We start from the raw sequence: 27,411 nt of genomic DNA, 5'->3' as shown, positions 1-27,411 counted from the left end.
TTCTCCCCGTCCCTCTCCAGTCTTCTTCCACCTCCCCACCCCCTCCCATACTCTACGATCCATGACACACCAAGACATTCCACTTTCCAATTCTGGGCATTTTCTCTGCCCTCCATTCCCGAAATCCCCTCCCTCCTCATCCCTCCTGCTGGCTCCCTTCAAGTCCTAGTTAAAATGTCACTTTCTCGCTCCGGGAAGCCTGCCTTGATCCCGCCTTGCCTTCCTGGGCGGATTGTGTCCCGAACGGGACTCGCCTGGGGCTTCTCCTTCCCTTGGTGCCTCTCCCGCCGGCCGTCGGCCCCTTGGGAGCAGGGACTGTGTTGTGACTCCCCTCCGTGGGTCCAGAACCGAGCCAGCGCCCGGCCCGTAGGAGATGCTTCATGATGGTTGCCCAGGGAGTTCTCCGATTCTCCCAGATTTCCGGCACACACTAGCCCTGACCACTCACTGCTCTTTTAGGATACTTTGTGTAAGAGTAAGAAGACTAAAGCCCAAAGAAAGGCCCTGTGTGTTCGTGGACACGTGGTGGGCAGGTGGGGGGGGCATCGGTGCCCTTGCCCCCGAGCGTTCACAGCAAATCTCACCTCCCTAAGTCAGGAGTCAGGAGGAGAAATTGGAAAAAGGTCTGAGGGAGGAGCCTCCCCATCCTTTTGTGTATGAACTCACTTTTGGCTCGGGGCCTCCTGACTCACAGTCTTTTCAGCAAGGAAACCAATTAGGAGGCTTTTTGTTGGCTCCGGGTAGGAATCCCAGAGTCAGCAGAGCCTGATTTGGCTTCTAGAGTGTTTGGCTTTGGGTTCCAAGTCTGGCCCCTTATGGGCCAGGCCCCCGGTGAGGACTGGGAGGGAGACGGGCCTGGGGGTGGCTCAGCCCTCCATCTCTGTCAGCCTCGCACTAATGTCCCCTCGAGGAGGCCGCTGAGTAGCTGGAACATGGGATGGGAAAACCAAGATGGAGACAGGCTTCCCCAGGCCTCGGGCGGCGGAGCTCTGGTGCCGCTGTGGCTCCAGCCTTGGTCTCCCTCCTGGGACCCGCAGCTCCGGGGCTGCCCCTGGAGGTTGCCCTGGCCCCTCCACCCCGCACGGCCAAGAGGAGAGAGTTCTGTCTGTGTCTCTCCCACTGGAGCTCCTTGAGGGAGACGATTGCTTCGGTCCCTTTCTTTGCCTCTATGACTTCCCCCCAAAGCTATTCTGTTTGGTCAGTAGCTGCACCATGTCCCTAATCCTCGGGCTGAGACTGGGGTTTTCCTCAGTTTCTCTCCTTAGAGGCGTCCCCATACATCTCAGTCTCTGGATCTGGAGACAGAAAGAACTGAGTTCCCATTTGCCTTCAAACAGTGACTAGCTGTGGACACTGAGCAAGTCCCTCCCGCTCTGGCTGCCTCAGGTTCCTCAGCTGTAAAATGGGGAGAATATAATAGCTCTCCCCCCTGCTGTGAGGCTCACAGTGATGGGGTCCCAGGTTCCCACGGGAGGCCGGCCCTTGGTTTCTTCCCCCTCTCCCTTGGGGGGTTCCAGGTGTAGTTGGTACTCAGCCGGCCTCCAAGTCAGATAGAGTTGGCCGAAGGCCCACCTTCCAGGCTGGGCACCCCCCGCCTCCTCCACGAACAAGGGCTTCCTTCTAGCTCAGCCTTCCAGCCCACCTGGTTCCGGGTAAGGGTGGGCCCCTAGAAGTGGGCTCTGAGGACCCCCCCCTCTCGGGGACTGGAGCCCTCAGGGACCACCTGGCCAGGAAAAGGAACTGAGGCTCAGAGAGGGGAAGGTGGGCTTGGGAGGCCGGGTCCCCTCCAGGTGCCGCTTGCTCCCCACGGAGAACTCTCGAGCCATTCTTCCTTAATCAATCACAGGAACTAGCTGGTTCCTCCTTAAGAGAGAGAAGAAAGGGGAGCTTGGTTCTAACCGACTTCTGTGACTCCGCCTCCTCGTCATTTCATTTTCCTTAGAAGGCTTTCTCTCCCTGACATTGTCTGTGCCGTCCGTCCGTCCGGCCGCCGGCCTTCGGGCTTTCTCCCTCCGAGGAGTCTGTCACGAGCCGCGGGGACGCGAGATGGTCGAGGGGCGCTGAGAGCCGGGGAGGGCGCGCCCGGGACGCCCGAGAGAGCGGGGCCCCGGCAAGCTTCGCGCCGCAGCCCCGCCGGAGCGGACGGAGGAGCCGTGTGTGTGCTGGGTGTGTGGGAACGGAAGGAGATGAGGAGGAGCCGCTGAAACCCAGAGACCTTTCATCTTTGCCCTGCGGGAAAAAGATGCAACTGGGGAGGTGAGCCGAGGGCTCGCTTTGTGGGGGGCGGAGGGGCGGGGGGACAGAACTGGGGCTGAGAACCTGGAGCCCCCACCTGGTCCCCGGCCAGGCGGTCCGGGGGCTCCCCCGGGCCCGGGGCCAGGATTGCACCTGCGTCCCGTAACCCAGAGACCTGCTGGACGCCGAGGGCCGAGTCGGGGGGCCGGCAGGGGCTGGGGTCCCCGCCGGAAGGCCAGCTGCTGGGGGACATCTGTCCCCGGCTCTCCCAGGGGCCGTCCGAACCCCGGCTCGCGGGTGACCGGGCAGCTGCCGGACTGGCCTCGGGCCCGGGGCCGCGGGGTCGGTCCCGGACTTTTGTTCTTTGAACCGAGTGGATCCGGCTGGGCGCTAGCCTCTGTTGGAAGTCGGGGGGTGGGGTGGGGGATGGGGAGCCCGCCTTCCCTCTCCCAGCTCCCCTCCCGAAGGGGCTCCCTCGGTGCGCCCCCGGCCGCGTCCTCAGGGATTCCCCGGCCCCTCCCGCGCTGCTTCTAGGTTAGCTGGTCCCGGCACTCGGAGGGAGCCCGGGGACAGGGAGCCCGATGAATCACGGAGGGTGGGGTGAGAGGGGCCGTCCCGGGCTCGCCCCGTGCGCGAAGCTCTCGCCGAGCGGCCCGGGCCCCACCTCCGCCGCGCCCCCGAGGTGCCAGCGGCTCTCTCTCCCCCCAGATGGAGGTCCTGCGGCGCTCGTCAGTGTTCGCGGCGGAGGTGATGGAGGTGTTCGACCGCTCCCCCACCGACAAGGAGCTGGTGTCCCAGGCCAAAGCGCTGTGTCGGGAATACATCCAGTCGCGGCTCTCCCGGGCCGGCCTGGGCTGGAGCAAGCCCGAGTACAAGGCGCCCACGCCCGGGGGGAAGCTGGCCGAGATTTCCAGCATCCTCCTCCGTCTGGGTGAGTGGGGGACGCGGCGGCGGGGGGCGGGAGGGGGGGATCTGAGCAATGGGCGCGCTGCCCTGGCCCCCGACGGCCCGTCTGACGCCGCCGCGGGGGCTTGGAGTCGCGGGACCTCCGCTTCTTGCCCGCGGCCACTCAGAACATCCCTCCCGCCTTTCTCTTCTGTAAAATGGGGGGAAGACATGGGACCGACTGGGTGGCCTAAAGGGCTCTGCTGGGATGGGAACAAAGGAGGCGACCTTTAGAGTCAGAGGGGCTGGGACCCAGCCACTAACGGAGACCAGGAATCAGGGGGGCAGGAGGGAAAGGGCTGAGCCCTGGGGCCAGGAACAGGGGGAGCAGGAGGGAAAGGGCTGAGCCCTGGGGCCAGGAACAGGGGGGGCAGGAGGGAAAGGGCTGAGCCCTGGGGCCAGGAACAGGGGGAGCAGGAGGGAAGCCCTTAGCCCTAGTTACCGTAAGAAGGCAGGATGTCTCCTGGGACGCCCTGTGTGTGCCCAGCTGCCCAGCTGGCCTTTGGCAACAGGGGCGGGGGAGGAGGGGGAGGCCCTCGGGCCCAGGAGGCTTCTCCCCTGTCAACAGAGCTGCTTCTGCACCCAACAGGCAGGACTGGGGGAGGGCACTGGGTAACCACATCACACACCGCTTAGCACAGCGCCTGGCACACAGGAGGCGCTGAAAAATATTGATTAAATACTTACAGGCCAAACACAGAGCCTGGCACATAGTAGGAACTTAAATATGGATTGGCCAACCAGCATTTATTAAGCACTTACTACATGACAAACACAGAGCCTGGCACATAGTAGGAACTTAATAAATATGGATTAGCCAACAAGTATTTATTAAGCACTTACTACTACATGACAAACACAGAGCCTGGCACATAGTAGGAACTTAAATATGGATTGGCCAACCAGCATTTATTAAGCACTTACTACATGACAAACATAGAGCCTGGCACATAGTAGGAACTTAAATATGGATTGGCCAACAAGTATTTATTAAGCACTTAATGCCAAGCAGTGCCTGGCACACAGTAGGAACTTTATATTGATTGACCAACCAGCATTTATTAAGCACTTCTATGGCCCGGGCCTCTTGGTGGAGGCTCCAGGCCTTGCTCAGGCTTCCTCCAAGTGCCGTGGGGCTCCGGCCTTTCCCCGGCACTCCTGCCTACCTGCTCCTCTCCCCTGGCTCAGAACTCCGGGTCGAGGCCCTCATGGCCAGCCCCTGCTTGATCTGGGGCCCAGGCCTGGCATCTGTGGCTGCCCGTGCCTGCCACACACCCACGGGAGGGGGAAGGGAAGGGAGAGCACAAGGCACAGATCAGCGGGGTAGAGAGGAAGGAGAATCCAGAACTGCCGGCTCCCGGAGAGGGCTCTGCAGGGGACGTTTCATCTCCTCTCTCCCCATTGGCTGCGTCGGGCACTCCGAGGGTCAGCTCTGCCTGGAGTCTCATGGAGGCACCCAGGGTCACACGGCCAGGAAGGGGTCAGTGTCTGAGGCGGGATCTGAACTCGGGTCCCCCTGACTTCGGGGCCAGTGTCTGAGACTGGATTTGGACTCGTCTTCCCGACAGCTGCGCTGGGGGGCGCTGAGGCACAGAGGGACTCCCTGGAGCAGGAGCCCCCATTAATCAACCAACCCATCAGCATCCATGAGCCCACTTTGTTCCGGGCCTTTCGGGGCCTTTCTGGGCCTGGCAGGAGCAGCCCCCGGGGGAGTGAGAAGTTTTTTTCAGACTCCCCAGAAAAGGAAGCTCCCAGCCCTCCCCAGATGCTGCAGCCGGGGATTCTCAGGCATTTAGAAAAGGAAAGACTAGGTTCTCCCCAGCGTCCGAAGGAAGGGCCCCCGGCCCTCCGGCCCGTTTCCTCTGGCCCCCGCTGCCCCTCGGCCATCACTCACCGAGCATCGCCAACACCCCTTCCCCAAGTGAAATGACCCCACTTCCTTTAACTTTTTCTCCCAGGGTCTATTTCTAGGCTCAGTAATTGTTCTCGTTTTCTCCTTTGGATTCCCTCCAAACTCTCGGCACTTCCCACGAGGGCCAGGACCAGCGATCCCTGCGGCCTCCATCTCTGTGGCGGTCTCTGGACTCGGTCTGTACCTGGGAAATGGGTTCAGAGCAGCCCGAGTTCAAATCCTCCCGCTAACACCCCGAACCCTTCTGAGCCTCAGTTTCCTCATCTATAGAATGGGGTGGCAATACTTAGATTACTCACACACCAGTTATTGTGACGCTTCGCTGAAATATCGTCTGTAGATGGAGCCCCTGGTGAACTTAGGAGGGCTCCAGCAGCGCTGCTTTTATGTGGGAGTGCTTCCCACACTGATGGAATCCCGGGCTCCGGCCCTAGACTGTTTCATTACAAACTCGATTAGCATCAATAAAAATGAGGAAGCCGGAGGCCCCTGGTGGCTTCAGTGGAGGACAGATACTGCCCAGAGAGGTGGCGAATTCAAATCCAGCAATCGCCCTGGCCCAGCTTTCTCTATGATTGGTAACCCCGGAGGGCACAACAAGATCTCCCACATTTGTAACATGACAGATTGGGGGGGGTGGAAGCTCCGCGAAGGTCTGCCGTCACCCACAATGCCTCTGTCCGTCTAGTTCCAAGGGGACCAGCAATGTGGCGGGCCTGCTGGGGGGGGGGGGGGGTAACAAAAAGGCTCCAGTGACCCCTTGAAAAGGTCATGGCCTGTCCTGGCAGGGGCATCTGGGAATCCAGCTCGACTGGGCTCCCCCGGTCCCCAAGGGCTCTGGCGACAGACGGAGGCAACGATGGCTTGTGAGCTCCAATGGGGGAAAAGGGACATTATTTTCATTAACTAGAAATTTCCTTTAATTTTAATGCATTTCACATCACGATGCTGAGAAGGGCCCCATCCAGAAGCTTCCAGTGACCCCCCAAAAGCAACTGTGACCCTGCCCCCCCAAAAAAAGGTTAAGAAATCCCGATTTCTAGACAGAGTCAGAGTCTCCGAGTAGGGAGGGAGCTGCTAAGCCCTGCTGTATCCGGCCAAGAATCCCCTGCATTAGGCGAAGAGCTTCAGAAACAGGACATACACTTCCTCCTCCTTTTGGGGGTGCTCTCCTGAGACCCCCATTTTACAGATGGGGAAACTGAGGCTCAGAGGGATTAAGGGGTTGGCAGAAGACCACCAGGCTCTGATGAACTCCGCCTTCAAAACCTGACCTCCCGGCTGTGCTTGGGGTTCTCCTCAGGGCCCACTTGGCCTTGGACCCTGCGGAGTTTGCTGGTCAGGTTAGCAGAGTCTCCGGTGTGTGTGTGGGGGGGTCTCCCCTCATTAGACCTGGGGGCGAGAGGACAGAGGAAGTCTTGGTCTGGGGCCTTTCTCATGCTGGATGAGTGAGAGAAAGGCTCATGACCCTCAGAGGGAGCTCAGGCTGGACACGGAAGGGAGAGCTCTGTGCCCCCCAACACCCCTTTCCCACTGGGGGCTCCAAGGTGGGGGCAGGGAGAACCTGTTCCATTCCCCTTCTGTGGCAGCACAGAGAAACAGGAGGGAGCTGGATGGGGTCTCGGAGCCCGGTTCCAGGCCTGCCCCTTTCACTTCTCCCAACCTGTTTCCTCCTGTAACATGGGGAGCCCAGGGCTCTTGTAGCAGGCGGAAAGTGCGATGGAAGCTTGGCGGGGACGCAGCTGGAGTTAGGGGGATGCAGCCAGAGTTAGGAGGACGCAGCCGGAGTTAGGGGGAGGCAGCCCGAGTTAGGGGGAGGCAGCCGGAGTTAGAGGGATGGCAGCCGAGTTAGGGGGAGGCAGCCCGAGTTAGGGGGACGGCAGGGACCACCGAGGCTCAGGATAACAAAGTAGCGGGCCCAGGCCGAGGCCCCGCGGCTGAGGTCCTCACCCCCCCCCATGTCTCCTTGCAGGGGATGAGCTGGAGTACATCCGGCCCAACGTGTACCGGAACATCGCTCGGCAGCTCAACATCTCCCTGCAGTCGGAGAGCGTGGTGACCGACGCCTTCCTGGCTGTGGCCACTCAGATCTTCGCGGCAGGTAGGGGGGGCCGGCGGGGGCGGGAAGGGGGGGGCGGGGAGGGCGGGAGGGGGCCCCCCAGCTGCGGGATCCCCCGGCCGAGGCTCCGGCGGCGACACTGTGATCTTCCAGCGCCCGCGGGCGGGCCGTTGTCGGGGAAGGAGCATCCCCCGCGTGGGCGCCTCCTCGGTCCCTTGGGTCACCCCCCAAGCTGTCTCATGGGGGCTGGGAGACGCTCCTAAACGAATGAATGAGTGAATGTATGAAGTAAATGATTGAACAAGCATTTATTAAGCGCTTATGGTATACGGGCACTATGCTAATCCCCGGGGATACAAATGCAAAACCGAGAGTCCCTGCCCATGTTAGAGGAGATGATCTGGGGGCGTCGGGGAGACAAAGGGACGGTAAGCGGCTCACAGGACTGGCCTTTGCCCCGCTCTTTCCCAAACAAATGGCATCGATTCCATTAGAGAACTGTTGCGGTTTGGGGGACAGGGTTCCGGGCTCGGGAGACGGGTTCCAATCCCGCCTCCGACATTCACTAACTAGATCCGACGCACGGTTCCCACTGGTGGAGCCCCGCTAGAGCGGCCACGAGTGCGCGCATTCAGTCACCAGCCAGCGTGAGTTAGTCCCGAGGCCGGAGTTCGAAAGCTGCGGCCGCCCCGAGGGCACAAACTCTGCAGCTCTGATCCAGGGCGGAGGGGCTGCTGCAGGGTAGAGGGCTGCGTGAATAATCAGAAAAAGGGAAGGCTGCGGAGGGAAGAGGAGCCTGGGAGCCCGGAGCACCCCGGACCTGCCTCTGGGGCACTTTAGGAGGCCCTGGGGAGGAAGAGGAGCCTGGGAGCCCGGAGCACCCCAGACCTGTCTCTGGGGCACTTTAGGAGGCCCTGGGGAGGAAGAGGAGCCTAGGAGCCCGGAGGACCCCGGACCTGCCTCTGGGGCACTTTAGGAGGCCCCGGGGAGGAAGAGGAGCCTAGGAGCCCGGAGGACCCCGGACCTGCCTCTGGGGCACTTTAGGAGGCCCGGGGGAGGGACGTCTCTAGATCTTTCTCTCAGGCAACTGGCGGGGATCGTGGCCGCCGCCCAAGTGTTGCTTGGTGTGGTGGGAGAGATCTCCACCCTCCGCCAGCCCCAGGTTAGGAGCAAAACACTCAGATACGCGCTGCCCCACAGCCCTTGAGGAGTGAGAGGGGTGACAGCCCCTCCCCCGGGCAGCGCCCCCCCCCCCGCCCTCCCCTTAATGTGTGTGTGTCGGGGCCGGTGCGGGAAGGCCCAGTTGTTGGCCCGACCCAGAGCTGACTCAGAAAAGCCGGACCCGCGGATGGGGGGACACGCGGACTTTTTCCTGTTACATGTGGGTTCTGGCCAGAACTCCGCCCTTGGAGATGTGCGGCTCTCCGCGGCCCTCCTGCCTTGGGGTGGGCCCCGGCCCCCTCCTCTGCTTCCCAGGGGTTTTAAAACTGCCCCGGCAGCTGAGAAACAGCTTGGCTGGCCAGCGGAGAGCCCCCCCCCCAAGGCCCCCCAGCCACATCTGCAGTTCTGTTCCGGGAGGAGCCGGAGCCACAGGGGCCGAGGCCAGGAATGGGCCTCCAAGGCCAGAGCTTTCCCAGGGGGCGTCTCTGGGCTCCCTCTGCTCATCTTCAGGGAGTGGGGGGGCCGCCTTAGCGGGGGTGCAGCCCTCCGGGGTCCGGGGCAGCCCGAGCCATCCCCGGGCTTTCCTGGGCTCTCACTGAGGTCCGGGCCTTGGGGACAAGCTGGGGGGGGGGAGAACAGCACCCATCGATTCCTGCGACATCCATAGCCTTCATCCCCCCGGAAGGGCAGTCCTGGCCCAAAATCTGCGCAGTTTCCACAGTCTTGAGCAAAAACGGGCGCTTTGATTCCAGTTTTTCTTTTTCTGGTGGGAAGCTGCCCGGCAAATGGGAAACACTTGAACGTTAAAACGTTAACTGAAAACGACCCAGAGAGGAACAGACAGACAGACAGACAGACCGACTTTTGCAAAGTTGTGCTCAGAGCTTGAGAAGTGCCTTGTTGGGCGTTTAACGCAGTTTAGTTTGATCCAGAAGCACCCAGGTGGCTCTGGAGTCAGAAGAACCAGGGTTCAAATCCAGCCTCTTATTAGCTGTGTGAACCTGGGCAAGTCACTTAACTCTGCCTCAGTTTCCTCATCTGTAAAATGGGATAATAATAGCACCTACCTAAGAGGATTGCTACAAAGATCAAATGCAATAATAGTTGTCCATCACTTAGTGCAGTATCTGGCACATAGGAGGCACTTAATAAATGCTCATTTTTCCCTTCCCCTCCTGCCACTGCTATAGGTATTTAAGTATTTAGAAATAAAAGTACTTAAAAATGCAGGGAGATAGGGAGAGACATTGGACTTGCAGCTTCATTGAGGTAGGAAACTCCCAAGTGAGGACATTTCTCTACCAATATGAATCAAGTCCTTCCCTGCGATCTGTAGCTAGAGTTTGGTTTCAATTTGCATTTCTCTAATTATTAGAGCATTTTTAATTTGACTACTGAAAGCTCTGATGTTTTCTTCTGAAAACTGACTATTCATATCCTTTGGACAATTATCATTTGGAGAATGGTTCTTATTCTTGGAAATTTGATTTTTTCTCTCTCTCTCTCTGTCTCCCCTTTTCTCTATTAATATATATGATTTTGAAGTGAGACTTTTGAGAGAAACTTCTAGCAAAGATTTTCCCCCAGTTTCCTGCTTTTCTTTTAATTTTAGTAGCAATTGTTTTGTTTGTACAAAATCTTTTTTTGAATTTTATGTGATCAGAATTGTTCATTTCAGCTTTTGCAAACCTCTCTATCTCTTGAACGTTTCCTTATTCCTAAATCAGATGGATCATTTCTTTTCTGTTTCATTTATTTGTTTCTATCACCCCTTCGTGTACTGATCTGGAGCTTGTCTCGGGGGATGGTGTGAAGCGCGTGTCCGTGTTTCGGTCAGACTGCTTTCCAGTTTTTCTCCAAGAATGTAGTTCTTGGAGCTTGTAAGCATTGATCCCGAGGTTTATCAAGCACCGATTCACTGTATTCTTCTGCATATTGTGTTTACTTCTATATATTACGTACCTGATCTGTTCCATTGACTGGCCTCTCTATTTTTGATCCAGAACCAGATTGTTTTAGTGATTAGGCCTTTTGCTATAGTTTGAGATCTGGTACTACTGGTTCCCTTTCCTTCTCTTCTTTTTTTTCATCGATTCCCTTATATTCTTGACCTTTTGTTCCTCCAGATTATTTTTCCTGGCTCTCTAAAGTCATTATTTAGTAGTCTGATTAGTTTGACATTCGAGTAAATGACTTTAGGGAATATCGTCATTTTTATGATATTGATTTAGCCTCCCCAAAGGCAATTAGTATTTCTCAATAATTTCCATCAGTCTTTCTTTGTGTGAAGTGATTTGTAATTGTGCTCCTATAATTCCTTTGTGTGCTTTGGCAGGTGGACTCTCAGATATTTTATATCGTCTATAATTATTTTGAATGGACTTTTTCTATCTCTTCCTGTGGGTTTTGTGGGTAACAAATAGAAGTGCTTCTCCCTTCCACTGTCTCCCAGTGCATACTTTTCCTCCACCCTTCTATTATTCTTTTGAGATTATCTAAACATAATAGAGCCACATCCAGGCCTTCTGCCTAATTAGACTCTCTCTAAGATGCCTGGCAATGATAAAGTTTTTGAGGGATTACGTGTTTCATATTCCCATATGGAAATTGAATATTTTAAACTTGTTTAGTCTCTTTTAATTTTTCACTCACATCTACTTTTCTATGCTCGAGTACTTACTGTGTGCTTGAATGTCAGATTTTTTTTTTTTTTAATTAAGCTCTGGGTTTTTTAAATCAGGAATATTTGAAAATCCTCCAGTTAATTAATTATTCATTTTTCTCCTTGTGGAACTGTACTAAATTTTGCTGGATAGATTAATCTCGGTAATATTCCTAGGTCCTTTGCCATTTGGAATAACATATTATAAGCCTTCTGTTTGGTGGTAAATCTTGCATTGCAAAATCTTGTGGGGTGCTGACTGGCTTCCTGATATTTCAGTTCTTTCTTCCTGGAGACTTGAGGTATTTTTCCTTTCTCTGGGAGTTTTAAGTATGGGATTTCCTTCAGGAGGTGATTAGGGGATATTTTCATTTCTGCTTTGCCCTCTGGTTCTAAGAGATTTGGGCAGTTGACCTTTATAACTTCTTGAACTAGAATGTTTAGGCCTTTTTAAAAAATCATGGCTTTCAGTTGTCTGATTATTTTAAAATTATCTTTCCTTGATCTATTTTCTAGGTCATTTTTCTTGTATGATGTTTGACATTTTCTTCTATTTTTTTTTTTTATCTTTTGACTTTATATTGGGTTTGTTCTGGGCTCAGTCCTCGGCAGGATTCTGAGCCTGCAGCTCTTTCTCTCTACCCTGACTCTGTGGATCCTGGATCCTGGTTGACATGACGGCATCCCTTCTTGCTCATGGCACTCTTTAAGGGTCCCTTTCTGCCTTGGTGCTTCTCAGCCCCCTTTGCATCCCTGCCTGTTGGAAAGCTTCTCATGGCAGCACCACCCCAATATCCACAGACCTCTCTGTCTCTCTTCCTAAGCTTCCTTGGGCTGGAAAAGTGACTCTTATCAACTTCAATCTGCTATCTGTCAAATAGAGGCAATAACACCTATTATAGATGCCTTTTTCATGGGGGTTGTTAGTCAGCTAAGCTATTATTTACATGGTGCTTTAAAAATATCTCCTTTTGCCCTCGGGCAATCCTGGGAGGTAGGTAGCTATTATGACACCCATTTTATAGATAAGGAAACTGAGATTGAGACAAATTAAGTGACTTGCCCAGGGCCACATAACTAAGCAAATCTGAAGCAGAATTTGAACTCGGGTCTTTTTTTCAGCGTTCTATCTTCTGCCTCTCGTGGGTGTTGCCTGCTTTGCACGCTCAGAAGCATTATATAAAGAATTGTAATTATTATTGCTGTGTTTCCAGTTTCTTGCTGTGAAGAATAGTACTACTAGTAATCTTTTTGTACGGGGAGGGATTTATTTTTCTTGATTTTTAAAAGGAACAGGTTTTAATCACGCCTTGGGTTTTTATATCACTATTTTCTGGGCGTTATTCATTCTGCCCCACCCTGCATTCCCTGAACACAACCTTTCCTCAAAACAAAGAAAACTAATTAAGCGAAAATAAAAAATATTCATCTGACGATGGACGTGACCTATAAGGAGCCATTTTTTAAAGGAAAGCAAAGTATATTTTCTAATTTTCCCTTCTTTTTTATTAAAGCTTTTTATTTTCAAAACATAGGCATAATTTTCAACATTCAAGCTTGCAAAACCTTGGGTTCCAAATTTTTCCTTCCCTTCCGCCCACCCTCTCCCCTATACGGCAAGTAATTGAATATATGTTAAATATGTGCAATCCTTCTGTACATATTTCTACAATTATCAGGCTGCACAAGAAAAAAAAAAGAAAAAAAAGCAACCAAATAACAACAAAAAGAGTGAGAACAAGATGTTGTGGTCCACACTCGGTTCCCACAGTCTCTGGGGGCAGGTGGATCTCTCCATCACAAGATCATTGGAACTGGAGAATCATCTCATTGTTGAAAAGAGCCATGTCCATCGGAATTGATCATGGTATAATTGTGCTCTTGCCTGTAATGATCTACAAGGAGCCACTTCTTCTTCCTTCCTCTGATAGTCTTCTTCAGATACAGACCAGAAAGGGCTATCACTGGCTCAAAGCGGGCACGGGCTTCTGTCTCTTGGCTGCAAAATGCCATTATTTTGTCCTTCACACCTCTTCCAGCCCCGTCTACGGGCCCCCTTTGCTTCCCCCCGGAGGAAGGAGAGAGGACCCTGTGTCGGTCTCCGATGGAGCTTGGGAGACACTGGAGAAGCACTGAGGCACCCGGCAAGCTTCTGACCGGCTTTCTTGTGCTGTTTAAGCGGGGGCGGGGAGAACGAAACCTCCGCCTGGGTATTTACTGGACGCGTTATTGCACCAGAATGTTCAGAGCCTCATGGTCAAGGTCAAAGGATCGATTCCTGGACGGAGCACTCAGATATGTTTGCTGGGCTCCCTGACCCCAGAGGAGCACTAACCCAGACCAGCTGCTGTTTGTGCTGTTGGTCACACAGGCAAAGAGGGCCACGATTCTGGAGAAGGGAGGAGATAAGCATTTATAGAGCACCTACTGTGTGCCAGGCCTGCGCTGACTAAGTGCCAGCGACTGGAGATGCTGTCTGCCCTTTGCTGAGGGAACTTTCTCCAGCACCTGAAGGAACAGGTTTCTAAACCGGCTTCAGCTGGAGCCCGTGGCAGGTGTGGACAGACCCTCGTGGGCTGCCTTGGCTAACTCCTGCTCACACAGGACCTTGGCTGGCTACTAGTCAGGGAGCGTCCATTCTGGGGAGGGGGACACAGAGAGGAGGGGCGGCCGTGGGAGGAGGCCCAGGCTGCATGACTCGAATAAAAGCTTTAAGGGGCCAGAGGAGGATTTGACCCGATCCCACTGGATTCTTGCTCAGACTCAGTTTCTCCATATGAAAAATGGGTGCTGCACCTGAAGATAAAAAAAAAGGCAAAAAGGCAAAAGAAAAAAAAAAAAAAAAGAAAAAAAAGCAACCAAATAACAACAAAAAGAGTGAGAACAAGATGTTGTGGTCCACACTCGGTTCCCACAGTCTCTGGGGGCAGGTGGATCTCTCCATCACAAGATCATTGGAACTGGAGAATCATCTCATTGTTGAAAAGAGCCATGTCCATCGGAATTGATCATGGTATAATTGTGCTCTTGCCTGTAATGATCTACAAGGAGCCACTTCTTCTTCCTTCCTCCGATAGTCTTCTTCAGATACAGACCAGAAAGGGCTATCACTGGCTCAAAGCGGGCACGGGCTTCTGTCTCTTGGCTGCAAAATGCCATTATTTTGTCCTTCACACCTCTTCCAGCCCCGTCTACGGGCCCCCTTTGCTTCCCCCCGGAGGAAGGAGAGAGGACCCAGTGTCGGTCTCCGATGGAGCTTGGGAGACACTGGAGAAGCACTGAGGCACCCGGCAAGCTTCTGACCGGCTTTCTTGTGCTGTTTAAGCGGGGGCGGGGAGAACGAAACCTCCGCCTGGGTATTTACTGGACTCGTTATTGCACCAGAATGTTCAGAGCCTCATGGTCAAGGTCAAAGGATCGATTCCTGGACGGAGCACTCAGATATGTTTGCTGGGCTCTCTGACCCCAGAGGAGCACTAACCCAGACCAGCTGCTGTTTGTGCTGTTGGTCACACAGGCAAAGAGGGCCATGATTCTGGAGAAGGGAGGAGATAAGCATTTATAGAGCACCTACTGTGTGCCAGGCCCTGCGCTGACTAAGTGCCAGCGACTGGAGATGCTGTCTGCCCTTTGCTGAGGGAACTTTCTCCAGCACCTGAAGGAACAGGTTTCTAAACCGGCTTCAGCTGGAGCCTGTGGCAGGTGTGGACAGACCCTCGTGGGCTGCCTTGGCTAACTCCTGCTCACACAGGACCTTGGCTGGTTACTAGTCAGGGAGCGTCCATTCTGGGGAGGGGGACACAGAGAGGAGGGGCGGCCGTGGGAGGAGGCCCAGGCTGCATGACTCGAATAAAAGCTTTAAGGGGCCAGAGGAGGATTTGACCCGATCCCACTGGATTCTTGCTCAGACTCAGTTTCTCCATATGAAAAATGGGTGCTGCACCTGAAGATAAAAAAAAAGGCAAAAAGGCAAAAGAAAAAAAAAAAAAAGGAAGAAAAGAGAAGAGAAAAGAAAAGAAAGGAAATCTCCCCATCTCATCTCTCGGGCCCTGAGGGCAAAACAAAGCTAAGGCTCCCTGCAGGCTGCTGCTGGCCAGCTCCGGCCGGGCCTGCTGGGTGAGGTCAGTGAAAATCGGCCCATTATGTTCGGCCTGGCCAGCTCCATCTAGCCAGCGAGGGAGGGGGGGAGATCCCCAAACAGATACTGAATCTGGCAGAGAGGAGCCAGCTGGAACCACAAGAGACTTTCCAGTGATTTCAGGCAGCAATTTATTCTGAAAATAACAGGTAAATGAGAGTGACTGGAGCCATGTCCAGGAAGAGCCTGAGAATAATCCAAATTAAGCCGGGAGGACTCTTCTCCTTCAGCGCTCGGTCTAAGAAAAGCTGTGGCCTCCAGGGAGTGAGTGAACTCGGAGAAGATGGGAAGTGTGGGCAGGGGCTCGGCCCCCCCTCCAGAGGAGGGTCAGGGGGAGGGGGATTGGCTGCCCTCCTGCTTGGGAGGCTGCCAAGGTTAGTGACCCAGCCCCCGAGGTTCCGTCCAGTGCCAAGGCTCCAAGTAAAATTTTGAAAAAGATATTAAGCAGCTTGAATGATTCCTGTCCGGGGGGAAATGGAGCGTCTCCTCCCAGAGTCCAGATTGGACAGCTCCCCATCTGGTGTTCCGCTTAAAGGGCTCCCATTGTCCATGGCCGCCCTGCCCTCATCGGCTTCCCACCGCGCAGGATCTGGGAATACTCTGGGAAGTTCCTTCCTGCCGAGCGGCCCTTTGGGAAGCTCAGCGCCCCGAGATGGAGAGCTCCCTGGGGGTCCCTGCTCCCCCCAGGATCTTTGAGGAGTCAGAGGAGACCCGCCCACCGTGCCCCTCTCGCCAGGAGCCCTCCCTGGGAGCCCGTGGTCCTGGTGCTCGGCGCTGAGCGTGGGCGACCGCTCTGTTCTGTTTCTTTCCATCTGGAGAGCAGATCGGGAACATCCAGGCCCAGAGGGAGTGGGGGCTGGGAGATGCTGCAGGACTCTGTGGTCCCTTCCGGCCACTTGGCAAAGCTGGAGCTTTTGTCCCCTCTCCCTCCGGGAGCCGCTTCTCCTCGCTCTAACACCCCCCCAGGCTTTGCCTGGGAGACCTCTGAGGACGGGGAGCCCATGGCCTTTGCAGACTCAGGTTCCCTTTGGCAGAACCAGCTTTGGTCCCTCTGGGAGCCTTCCCTTCCCTGGGCCCGAACGGTCCCCGGCTAACGCCCCGGTCCCTCATCCGGCCCCCCGAGGCGAAGCAGAAAATGGCCGGGAAGCTTCCGGGACTCAGGGCTGGCCGTCTGTGGAGGTTCGCCCGCGGGGAGGCTTCGGTGTCAGAGGGAGGATATTTCTAAAACTTTTAGGTTTGCAAAGGGGCCGAGGAGGGGGCCCCGGCCTGCAAGCTCAGCCAGGGCAGGCCCGGGAGTCTGGAGCAGGGGCTGAGCCCAGCAGGGTCTGCTCCAAGGTCTGTGTGAACGGGGCGAGACCCCGGGAGCGGGGGCAGCTGGTGGCCGCAGAGCGAACCGGAACTGGAACAACGGGGTCAGAGCTCCCGGGCCGGTCAGCGAAGGGTCGGCCAGTGAGCTGGGCCTGAACTTCCGGCGGGCCAGGGGGGAGACCCGGCCCTGATAAATAGACCGCAAGCAGGCGGGCAGACAGAGTGGGTTCCGGCGTTTTCCCGAAGCTGCTGGGAAGTCTGGGCCTCTGGGTCCCTTCCAGCTCTTTGGCCGGGCTCCTTCGGCCCTCTCCCGTCCCCCGGGGAGCTGGGCTTTGTCTGCAGAGGCCGGAGCTCCCCATCTCGGAGGGGCCGAAGCGGCCGAGCCCTGGCACGTCTCAAGCGCTCCGAGGCTGCTGCGAAGGACCGTGGGAAGGCCTTAGTGTTGCTGACGGACGGCTCCCTTCGGCCCGGCTCGGAGGCCCGAGTCCTCAGGCTCTGAGACTTATGCTCCTTGTGAATCCTCAGAGTGACCAATGGATGGTCTGTTCCTCATCACGAATCGACACTTGTTACTGTTGTAACGTTCTTCACAATTACTCCTCGGCTCGGAGGCACCCGGGACTCCCCACAGTCTAACCCGGACCCCCCACGTTCTAGCCCGGACCCCCCGAGGCAGGGGGAACTGTCCCCCACTCCTGGAAGAACATAGAAGGCCCAAGTCCTCCTGGGGGAGCCTCGGTGCTCCGCCAGAGGGGCAGGACAGGTCTGGCCCTCGCCTCCCGGGATCCGCCCCTTCGATCTCTCCAAGACCCCCTTCCCAAGGGGGGCCGGCCCCGGGTGATGTGTCAGGTAAACCGAAGTTCTCTGTCTCCACAACTGTCACACCCTCGCCATTGATGAGGAGAATGTTTACTTTCCAAGGGAAGTTAATCTCTTATACGGTGGCTCCCTGAGCCCTGAGTGCTCCCTGAATGCTCCCTGAGTGCTCCCTGAGCCCTGAGCTCTTTGAGTACTCCCTGGGCTCTGAGTGCTCCCTGAGCCCTGGGGGCTCCCTGGGCCCTGGGTGCTCTCTAGCCTTTGATGCTCCCTGAGCCCTGAGCTCTTTGAGTACTCCCTGGGCTCTGAGTACTCCCTGAGCCCTGGGGGCTCCCTGGATGCTCTCTGGGCCCTGGGTACTCCCTGAATGCTCCCTGAGTGGTCCCTGAGCCCTGGGGGCTCCCTGGATGCTCCCTGAGCCCTGGGTGCTCCCTCTGTACTCCCTGGGCTCTGAGTGCTCCCTGAGCCCTGGGGGCTCCCTGTGTGCTCCCTGGGCCCTGAGTGCTCCCTGAATGCTCCCTGAGTGCTCCCTGAGCCCTGGGGGCTCCCTGGATGCTCTCTGGGCCCTGGGTACTCCCTGAATGCTCCCTGAGTGCTCCCTGAGCCCTGGGGGCTCCCTGGATGCTCCCTGAGCCCTGGGTGCTCCCTCTGTACTCCCTGGGCTCTGAGTGCTCCCTGAGCCCTGGGGGCTCCCTGGGCCCTGAGTGCTCCCTGGGCCCTGAGTGCTCCCTGAATGCTCCCTGAGCCCTGGGGGCTCCCTGGATGCTCTCTAGGCCCTGGGTGCTCCCTGAGCCCTGGGTGCTCCCTCTGTACTCCCTGGGCCCTGAGTGCTCCCTGAGTGCTCCCTGAGCCCTGGGTGCTCCCTCTGTACTCCCTGGGCTCTGAGTGCTCCCTGAGCCCTGGGGGCTCCCTGGATGCTCCCTGGGCCCTGAGTGCTCCCTGAATGCTCCCTGAGTGCTCCCTGAGCCCTGGGGGCTCCCTGGATGCTCTCTGGGCCCTGGGTACTCCCTGCCTTACACACCCCCAAGGTCTCCTCCGCCTCTGAGGCTCAGGGAATCTCCAGGATGTACTGGCTGGGGGGCCCTCAGAGCCCCCCATTCCTTCTGACTCATGATAGAGCGGCAAGGGCAAGGGACTCCTCCAGGCTGGGCAGGCAGAGGCAGCTCCAAAGCCCAGGCTCCCTGGCCCCCGCCCCGCCACGCTTCCAGTGCAAGGAGCTCGAGTTCTCGCCACGTGCTTCCAGGCTCACCTCCCAGCAGCCACTGGGGGCTTTGCTCTCGGCTGGGGGAGACGGACCGAGCAGTCAGGGCCAGCCAGTGGCTGAGAGCTCTTGTCAAAGGAAAGTCGAGGGCAGGAGCGGAAGGAGGAGGACGTGGGAGCCGGGTTCGAGCGTCATCCCGGGAGGCCCAGAACTTCTGAGACGTTGCCAAGGGGCACGTTTGGGCAGGGCCTCCCCACGGATCCGTGCCATGGAGGACGGAGGCTCCCCCCCCCCCCGGGCAGCGACAGGGCGTCCCGTGGGCCCCTTCCTTTGGGGAAAGCCTGGGGAGGAGTTTCCACTTGTCTCCCGAGTCTTTCCCACCCGTGCCCACTCAGGCCAGGGGTCCCGAGCCCGGGCCGGACTCTCCCGGGAGAGCCCTCGTGCTTAGGGTCACGGCCAGGAGCCTGAAGAGGCTGGAGCCAGGAGGGCACCGCGGGACCCCAGGAAGCCGCGCTGGGAGCCAGATGAACTCGCTGATTGTTCTTAGCGAGCACACTCCGGCCTCCAACTCTCCCTCCACATCAGCCCCGGCCTGTTCCAGGAAGGAGGCAGAGAGTGTGTGGGTTTGGGAGGAAGAGCAGGGTCGGCTCCAGGCACCGGGGAAGTAGAAATGAGCCCTTGGGATCAAGCGCCTTGGATGCCCTCCCCTGTCTCCCCCCTTGTCTCCCCCCCACTCCCCGCCCCCCTCCCCATCGCGCTGAGTCTCAGTAACGTCTGCGCTGGGAAAGGAAGTTTCCTCCAAGAGAGTAAGTTCTGGGGAATGTCATAAACCGATAAAAGCTGAGGGAGATCTGAGGCTGAAACCGCCCAAGCGGCCCCTGCCCAGGGGAAGAAAGAGGAAGAGGATCCCGGTCGGCGTTTGGGGCCCTCGGTTAATGTTTGCCCGAGGTCAGCAGCAGACTGCCCTTTGGAGTCCTGCCCGGGAGCTGGCCCGAGGCTCAGGACAGGGAGGAAGGAAACAACGGGAATGAAGGCCCTGCTCACTTAATTGTGCCTCGGATCCCCCACCTCTGCCTGTGGCAATCTGGGAAAGACTGAACCAATCCCCAGAATGTCTTCAGAGGCAAAAAGTCAAATCTACAGGATTACAGAGGAAAGTAAGGTCAGGGAAAATAAAGATGTCATTTTTCCCACCAAAGTTCACAGACCCCCTTTCCTGATTGTCACCGGCTCCTTGGGCCCCCCCAGCTAAGGGCCCTGGCTCTGTCCCGAGTATGGAGAGAACGCCACTCTGGGAGCCGAGTCCTTGGTTCTGATACTCCCTGTGACACGTTGGACAAATGATTTCATTTCCATGATTTTGCATTTCCTTCTCTGTGATGTAGGAATCTCATAATCCTGTCATTTTCCTCTTCACAGAACCTAGCACACAGTAGGCGCTTAATAAATGCTTCATGAATGAATGAATGAATGAATGAATGCCTCAGACGAAGTTTGGGAGGGAGCCCTGTGTAGACCATGAGACCCTCTGACATGGGAGTTATCGCTATGAAAATGTTGGAGATGAGTCGTCCCACCCGCTGTATCACAGCCAGACCCTTGACCCCTAAAATAAGGGGTAGAACATCGGGGTCTTTGAAGCTCTTTCCTGTACTAAGAAGTTATCCTGGAATCCCGTTATCCCTTGAACTCCGCGGATCCCTGGAGAATCCCCACATTCCCCAGAGGCAGGAGGAAGGGGGAAGGAGGAAGGGAACTAAGGAAGCCCGGGCTTTTCTTCTTTTCCAGGGATAACGTGGGGCAAGGTGGTCTCCCTGTACGCCGTGGCAGCGGGGCTGGCCGTGGACTGCGTGCGGCAGGCGCAGCCGGCCATGGTGCACACCATCGTGGACTGTCTGGGAGAGTTTGTGCGGAAGACCCTGGTGACGTGGCTCAAGCGGCGCGGAGGCTGGGTAAGGGGCCTCGCTTTGGTCCGGCTTATTTTTAGAAAAACAAGCCCTGTGGAGAGGAAGGCAATGGAAGCGAGCCGGGCCCGGTGGGAGGGGGCGGGGAGGGCGCAGGAAGCCGCGGGTGCTCGGTGGGAGCCGCAGGTGCTGGGCAGGCCCCGCTCATTGTGCTCGGCCCCTGGCTGCTGTAATCTCAGCGTCCAGCTTCTCCGCCAAGCGAGCGCTTCCTTTCTCAGGCCGGCCAGCGGCTCCCTGGGCCCGGACTTCCCCCCAGCTGGGCCCAGCGGGTCCCTCTCCCACACCGTTATCTCAGAGGCCTGCAGATTTCCTTCTCTCCAGAGCCTCTGCTCCGGCAGGAGGTGCGGCCGCTGAGCTGGGAAATGGAAATTTCCTGTCCCCCCGCCCGAGGGCTCAGGGTCTAATCCTGGCAGCCCAGGACCATGACAGGGAATGAGGTCAGGGCTGGTGGAATAGCCAGGGCCGTCCCTCCCCCTCTGAGACTCGGTTTCCACCCGCGTACAAACAAGTGTGGGGCTGGCTGGTCCCTGGTGTCCCTTCTGATTCCAAACCCGTGCTCCAGTTCTAGTTAGGGAGAGTCCGTCTGCTCAGTGCCCGGGACTGTGCCGAGGAGAGAGGGCAGGTCTGTTCTCCAGGGGCCCCGGCCCACGGGCAGAGACAAGAAACCAACAAATCCAGACAGCCCAGAGAGAGGCGAAAGGGGCCACAGCGGAGGACGGCTCAGGCCCGGGAAGGGTTTCTCCTAGAAGGGGAGATGTTACTGCGGACTCGGGGAGGGGGAGCCGAGGGGGGCTTAAAGGCCCCTTCTCCCAGAAGGGGAGATGTTACTGCGGACTCAGGGAAGGGGAGCCGAGGGGGGACTAAAGGCCCCTTTTCCCAGAAGGGGAGATGTTACTGCGGACTCGGGGAGGGGGAACCGAAGGGGAACTAAAGGCCCCTTCTCCCAGAAGGGGAGATGTTACTGCGGACTCGGGGAGGGGGAGCCGAGGGGGGACTAAAGGCCCCTTCTCCCAGAAGGGGAGATGTTACTGCGGATTCGGGGAGGGGGAGCCGAGGAGGGCCCGGGTTCCCCATGGCAGGGACAGCGCAGGAAACACCGGGAATGACTATTGTTCATAGTGTCCGGAGCGTGTGGGAGGAAGTAAGTGGAAGAAGACTGGTCCCTTCTAAGGAGGGGCTTTGGATGCCAGTTTGATCTTGGAGGCCAGAGGGAGCTCTGGTTAATTGCGTAGGGGCGGCCGTGTGATGGGATTGGACCTGAGGGGAGGCTCGAGACCAGCATGGCGGACCCCACCTCCCCCGGCACTGGCCAGGCTGGGGACCCCAGTCTCCCCCATGAGACCAGCTCTCTGCTCGCACTGCCTCCACACCCATGCCCACGGGCTAATCAGCCATGGGAGAGTTGTCCTGGACTCTCGGCCAGATTGTGGGCGCCGATCCCAGGGGCCCCTTGGTTGGGTTGTATTAGGAGAGAGGAGGAAGCTCTCACACTCCTGGCCACCTGGATTGGTTATAAGGAGCATCATTCATAGAGTCTTGGGGGGTCACCAGGAAGGGGGGTCTCAGGTTCAAGTTCAAAGACGGAAGGCCGGACGGGCAGAGGGCCTGGCCCGTACTGAGGGGAGCGAGCTGGCCTGCGGAGGCCCACCGTTCCACGGCGCTCTCTTTCGCTGTGGGCGCAGAAATGCCCACTTTATCAGGGACCTCTGTTAAATTCAGACTAGAAGAAGAGCTTTAAGAGCCCGCAAGGAGGTCCCAAGCAGCCGAGCTCAGGCTTTCCCGGTTCCCTGGCTCCCACACAGCTAGAAGGAGCCGAGCCGGCCTGGAAGCATCCCCGAGGAAGGCCGCTTCCCTGACCCCTGGCTGCGTGGGTAGAGATTAAGGGCTTGGCGGCTGAGCAGGCTCCCCACCTCCCGGGCCCCACCCCAGTCATTACCCAGGATTTCCCTCTGCTCAGCGAGAATTCCCTGCCCATTCATGGTAGGGTTTCCTCTGGGCAGCCCCTCCCAGGGCTGAAGGATGGCAGACAAAGGGCCCTGCCCGTGGCTCCCAGGGATATTGCTTACCCTGGCAGTTTGCCCACAGGAGGCAGGGAAAAGCCTCAGCCTGCTGCCCGGTGCCTCCGGGAGGGCAAGCGCCCCTTACTGGGGGCCGGAGCCGCTGGAGGGCACCCAGACGGTGTCACTGGGTCAGAGCCGGTGAGCGTGGCCCATCAGATGGCACAAGCCACGGCTCAGGCACAAATAGTGAGCATTTGGTAATGACCTGGAGAAAGGGGGGTTGGTTCAGATCCTCCTCCTGCTCTGGATCTGTCTTGATTCAGATATTTTTTACTTTGCCTCCATTTCCAAATATGGCCCCTTGTGTCCCCAGAAAGCCATCTCTGTACCAAGAATAAAAAAGGGAATTAGAGCAGTCCAGTCACATCTGGGTGTATGCAGGGTTTCACACTCATAGTCCTCCACTTCCCATAGTCCTCCACCTCCCATAGTCCTCCACTTCCCATAGTCTTCCACCTCCCATAGTCCTCCACCTCCCATAGTCCTCCACTTCCCATAGTCCTCCACCTCCCATAGTCCTCCACTTCCCATAGTCTTCCACCTCCCATAGTCCTCCACCTCCCATAATCCTCCACCTCCCATAGCCCTCCACCTCCCATAGTCCTCCACCTCCCATAGTCCTCCACCTCCCATAGTCCTCCACCTCCCATAGTCCTCCACCTCCCATAGTCCTCCACTTCCCATAGTCTTCCACCTCCCATAGTCCTCCACCTCCCATAGTCCTCCACTTCCCATAGTCCTCCACCTCCATAGTCCTCCACTTCCCATAGTCTTCCACCTCCCATAGTCCTCCACTTCCATAGTCCTCCACCTCCCATAGTCCTCCACCTCCCATAGTCCTCCACTTCCCATAGTCCTCTACCTCCCATAGTCCTCCACTTTCCATAGTCCTCCACCTCCCATAGTCCTCCACTTCCCATAGTCTTCCACCTCCCATAGTCCTCCACCTCCATAGTCCTCCACCTCCCATAGTCCTCCACCTCCCATAGTCCTCCACTTCCCATAGTCCTCCACCTCCCATAGTCCTCCACTTCCCATAGTCCTCCACCTCCCATAGTCCTCCACTTTCCATAGTCTTCCACCTCCCATAGTCCTCCACCTCTGGAAGGAAGGAACGAGCTGCCTCCTCTCGCATCAGGACCACGAGGATGGCATGAGATCACTTAGCACCGAGCCAGGCCCGCTGGGGCTATTACTCAAAGTTTCCATCATTCAGTTTCAATTGTTCAGTTTTTGTTATTCTTTCCATTTCGGTGATTTTAGTTGAGGTGTCTCATATTTTCCTGATTCTGCTTATTTTGTTCTGTAGCTACTCTGGGATTCTGGGAACTCTTCGTGTTCCTCAATTCTTATGGTACCGTCATATTCAATTATGTCCATGTAACATAACGGTCCTCAGTCAAAGGGCACCTCCTGAAGAAAAGGTTTTAAAAACTCAAAAAAGCTGCGTGACCCCAAGCAAGTCATGTAACCCCGATTGCCTCAGCAAAAACAAAAACAAAACAAAGGGAAAAAACATTAAAAAGAGAAAGACAGAGTCAGAAAGAAAGAGACAGAGACAGATTTTTCTCCATCTCAGGGACAGAAAGGGCAGGGGAGTTGAAGGCAGCCCAGCTTCTGCAGATCCTCCTCCTTAATATTAGGAAAAAAAGGAGAAAAAAATCTGGAAATAGCATAATGAGGTTTCCTTTTTCTTGAGGAAATTGGCAAGAAAGCTGGATTTTGTGCTCTGATTTTAATTTGGGGAGGGATGATGGGAGCCGGGGGAGTTCCTCTGGTCCCTTGGCCAGGGGCAGAACCCTTCTGTGGGCCTGGGACCTGCTTCCTGAGCATCCCATGACCCTTTGGGGGTGAGCCAGTAAGTTGCTCCCTTCCTAACAGCATAAGTGATGAGGGATGACCCAGGAGCCGCGATTCTCCAGTGAGCAGCCCTGGGCTTTGGGGATCCCTCCCCTTGGAAGCGCTAGCCAGTCCGAAGCAGAAGGGCAAGAGCTTTTCCGGGAGCTTTTGAACAGCCGGGATCCTGGGGTGCTCCTTTGGAGAGCTCACCCTACTCTCTTTGTTTAAAAAAAAAGGCGGGGAGAGGGTCCCTGGACCCCATTCCCCTGAGAGGTCCTTTTGTGGCTCTGCCTCCCTGACCAGCTGGCCCTGAGCATCATTCACGAGCTGCCAGAGGAGGGGCACAGGTAGGGAGGCGCGGTTTGAGTCAGCTTCTGACACTGCCTCCTGGTGCCGTCCTGGGCGCCTCTGCTGCCTCAGTTTCCACAGCTGTCAGAGGAGAGAGACCCTGCCGGGCACATGACAGGCCCCAGGTAAATGCTGCTTTCCTGCCTTCCTCACGGGGTCACCAGAAATGCCGCTGTCTCCATCCCTCGGACCAGGGACACCTGCAGCCTGCAGGGGACAAGATCCGGGGCCTCCAGAAAGCCCAAGTCCCTCCTGTCACCCCCCCCCCAGGCCCTGGCCATTCTCTCCCCCCCTACCCAGAAAGCCCTGTCCCGGTGCCCATGCGCGCCCCTGGCCGGCTGTGCCCCGGGAGCCACAGTCACCTCTTCGAGGTCGCCCTTGTCCCCCAAACAGCTCGTTTTGTCGGGTTTCAAATGCAGGGTCAGTGGGATGCCCGAGGGAGCTCTTGCTGCTGCGTCTCTAACCCAAACGCCAGAAAGAGAAGATGGAAGGGGGGGGAGGGGGTAGTGGTGAGGGGGGCGTGGCGCAGCCTTCACTGCCTCCCGGCCGCTGAGGAAGGGACCCCCACCCAGGAGCCAGCGGGCGCAGAGAGTCTCCTCCGGGAAGGAGCTGCCGGCCGGCCGCCTCACAGTGGGGCGCAGGAGCCAAGCCGGGCGCGCGGAGCCAGCCGCGGGCACCCACTGCCGGGCTGTGGAGGCGCCGGAACGGCGGAGCCCAGCCACGGAGGGAGGAGGGGTCTGGGGGAGGGTCTCCGCTGCTGGAGGCTTAGGTAGAGGCCGAGAGGCGGGGATCGGGCGTCAGAGGCTCGGAGCCTCACTTGTGGGACAGGCAGGTGACCTCCGTGGACCTCAGCACCCTCGTTTTAGATGCGGGAGGAAGGAGGGACTGGAGTTCTTCTAGCTCCGGGGTCAGGAGCCTGAGGAACACCAGGATTTCGGAGGTGGAAGGAGTCCCCCAGACCCGCTGGTCCTGCTCTTGTTGGCCTCCCAACGGAGACCACCAGCCTCCCTCACAGCCCGAGGGAGGGACGGCTCTAACCGGGACCACCAGCCTCCGCCACAGCCCCAGAGGGAGGGACAGTCACCCTGTCTCCCGCACATGGAGTATTTTCTTCTCTATCCCTTCTCCGCCAGCAGGAGTCCCCTCTAGAGCCTCCCTGAGGGGTCCGCTAGTGACGGGGAGAGCACGATCTCCCAAGGCTCGGGTGCCTTTTGAGGTGGTTTTACAACAAATCCACTAGGTCTGTAAAGGGATCTGGTCCAGCAGGTGGAAGCCGCCGTTTCCCAGCATCCCCCCCGGGCAGACCATCCCTGCTCTCCCTCCCACTTCTAGCCACCCCCAGGCGCCCAGGGCTGCGGGGACCCCAAACAAGCTTTCTTTGTCTCGCAGGCAGACATCATGAAGTGCGTGGTGAACACTGACCCCAGCCTCCGATCTCACTGGCTCGTGGCCGCCCTCTGCAGCTTCGGGCACTTCCTGAAGGCCATCTTCTTCGTCCTGCTTCCCGAGAGATGAAGGCCTGGGGCCCCTGGCCTGGGGCCAGGGCTCCCCTCCCCCGGCCAGAGCCGGGCTGTCCTGGCGTATTCTGGATCTGGCGATGGGGAGGGGCAGAGGAAAGGGCTTCTCTCCCTCCCGCAGGGAATACTTGTGCCTGGTTCTAAAATGTCTTTCCCTTGGGGATCGGGCGCCTCTCTCCGCGTGGGAACAAGCTTTTGAAGGATCTCCTTTCCCTCCCCGGCAGGGACGAGTGCCGAGCGCTGCGGGCTCCGACATTCTGGGAAGCGGCTGGACCGGCTTCTCCCGCGCTGCTCCGCGCTCAGCCATCTTTCTCTAAGCTAGACAGGGACTGTGTCCTCCGTCCCTGCCTTCTGGCCGTGTCTCCTTCCTGCGCGCTCCTTCCCGCGATGTCAATGGCCAGCCTTCTCCCTTTAAAGCGACCCTTGTCTCCCCCACCGGATCACTGTACTCAGCCTCTTTGCTCCGCTTTCTCGTCTTTTCAGTCCCCCCTCCAAACAGCAGACACAAAAGGCTTCTGAAAACCCCAGGGCCGCCGCGGCACTCCCTCACTGAACCCTCAATGGCTCCCTAGTGCCCCGAGAAAATTCCTCAGCCTGGCTTCTGTTTTTCATCACAATAACGCACAGCTGTCCCGCAAGTCAATCTTCCCTCTGCCTAAAGAACGTCAGTTAAGAAAAATAAATTGGCGTTAACTTAAAGTATGCAACGTTCTGCACCCATGGTCTCCCACCCCTCCAAGGAAGGGAGGGAGGAACATTTCTCCTCTTTGTCATAGTCACATGAATTCCCATCATGCACTCTAAACTCCAGCCAAACTGGACCACTTAGTCATTCCGCTAATCTCCCACCTCTGCCTCTGCACAAGCTGTTTACCATGTACGGGAGGCACTCCTTCCTCACTGTTCCCTTTCGGGTTCCTTCCCAGCCCTCCCTGCTCCACTGCTACTCTTCTCATTCTTGGTTTTGTATTTATTTATGTGTGTACATGTGGACTTCTCTTCGTGAAATGGAAGCTTCTTTATACCCCGGCACCTAGTATAGCGCCTGGCCCATAGCGAGTGCTTAATAAATGCTTGCTGATCGACTCTCTGATCCCCACAGTTCCTAGAACTCCCTAATCCCTCCCAAGTACCTTGTATCTTGCATTTACTTGAGTAACTTGTGTCTCTGAGTAGAATGTGAGCTCTTTTGAGGGCAGGGGTTCTTTTCATTTTTCTAGGAGTTAATAAATGTTTATTGAATGAA

General features: G+C 56.9%; 1 protein-coding gene and 1 long non-coding RNA gene across 21 annotated transcripts; one reads left to right on the top strand and one right to left on the bottom strand.

The window, feature by feature from the left end:
- The first annotated feature begins 1,920 nt into the window (after positions 1-1,920).
- On the top strand, positions 1,921-27,411 carry BOK (BCL2 family apoptosis regulator BOK). Its single transcript, XM_051991683.1, has 5 exons — positions 1,921-2,256; positions 2,944-3,166; positions 7,065-7,193; positions 20,226-20,389; positions 26,038-27,411. Exons 2-5 carry the CDS (start codon positions 2,944-2,946, stop codon positions 26,161-26,163), a joined length of 642 nt encoding a protein of 213 aa, XP_051847643.1. The 5' UTR covers positions 1,921-2,256; the 3' UTR covers positions 26,164-27,411.
- Positions 21,246-26,031, bottom strand: LOC127558349 (uncharacterized). 20 transcript variants are annotated; one of them, XR_007952770.1, is made up of 5 exons: positions 23,544-26,031; positions 23,459-23,509; positions 23,358-23,408; positions 23,054-23,206; positions 21,246-23,019 (listed from the first exon to the last, which is right to left on the bottom strand). It is a non-coding gene; the product is annotated as an uncharacterized LOC127558349 (long non-coding RNA). The 20 variants fall into 20 exon arrangements; XR_007952775.1 differs by having other exon boundaries at positions 23,442-23,475; XR_007952784.1 differs by adding an exon at positions 23,273-23,323 and having other exon boundaries at positions 23,054-23,172; positions 23,459-23,547.

Source organism: Antechinus flavipes, chromosome 3, assembly GCF_016432865.1.
Source record: "Antechinus flavipes isolate AdamAnt ecotype Samford, QLD, Australia chromosome 3, AdamAnt_v2, whole genome shotgun sequence".
In the NCBI taxonomy this organism is placed as follows: Eukaryota; Metazoa; Chordata; class Mammalia; order Dasyuromorphia; family Dasyuridae; genus Antechinus; species Antechinus flavipes.
This window is presented reverse-complemented; position numbering and strand designations above follow the sequence as displayed.

Bases quoted from the DNA above. Each gene is read 5' to 3' on its own strand.
- BOK (XM_051991683.1), top strand. From the start codon at position 2,944: ATGGAGGTCCTGCGGCGCTCGTCAGTGTTCGCGGCGGAGGTGATGGAG. The intron at 3,167-7,064 runs GTGAGTGGGGGA...GTCTCCTTGCAG, and splicing joins CAGCATCCTCCTCCGTCTGG to GGGATGAGCTGGAGTACATC. The intron at 20,390-26,037 runs GTAAGGGGCCTC...TTTGTCTCGCAG, and splicing joins TCAAGCGGCGCGGAGGCTGG to GCAGACATCATGAAGTGCGT.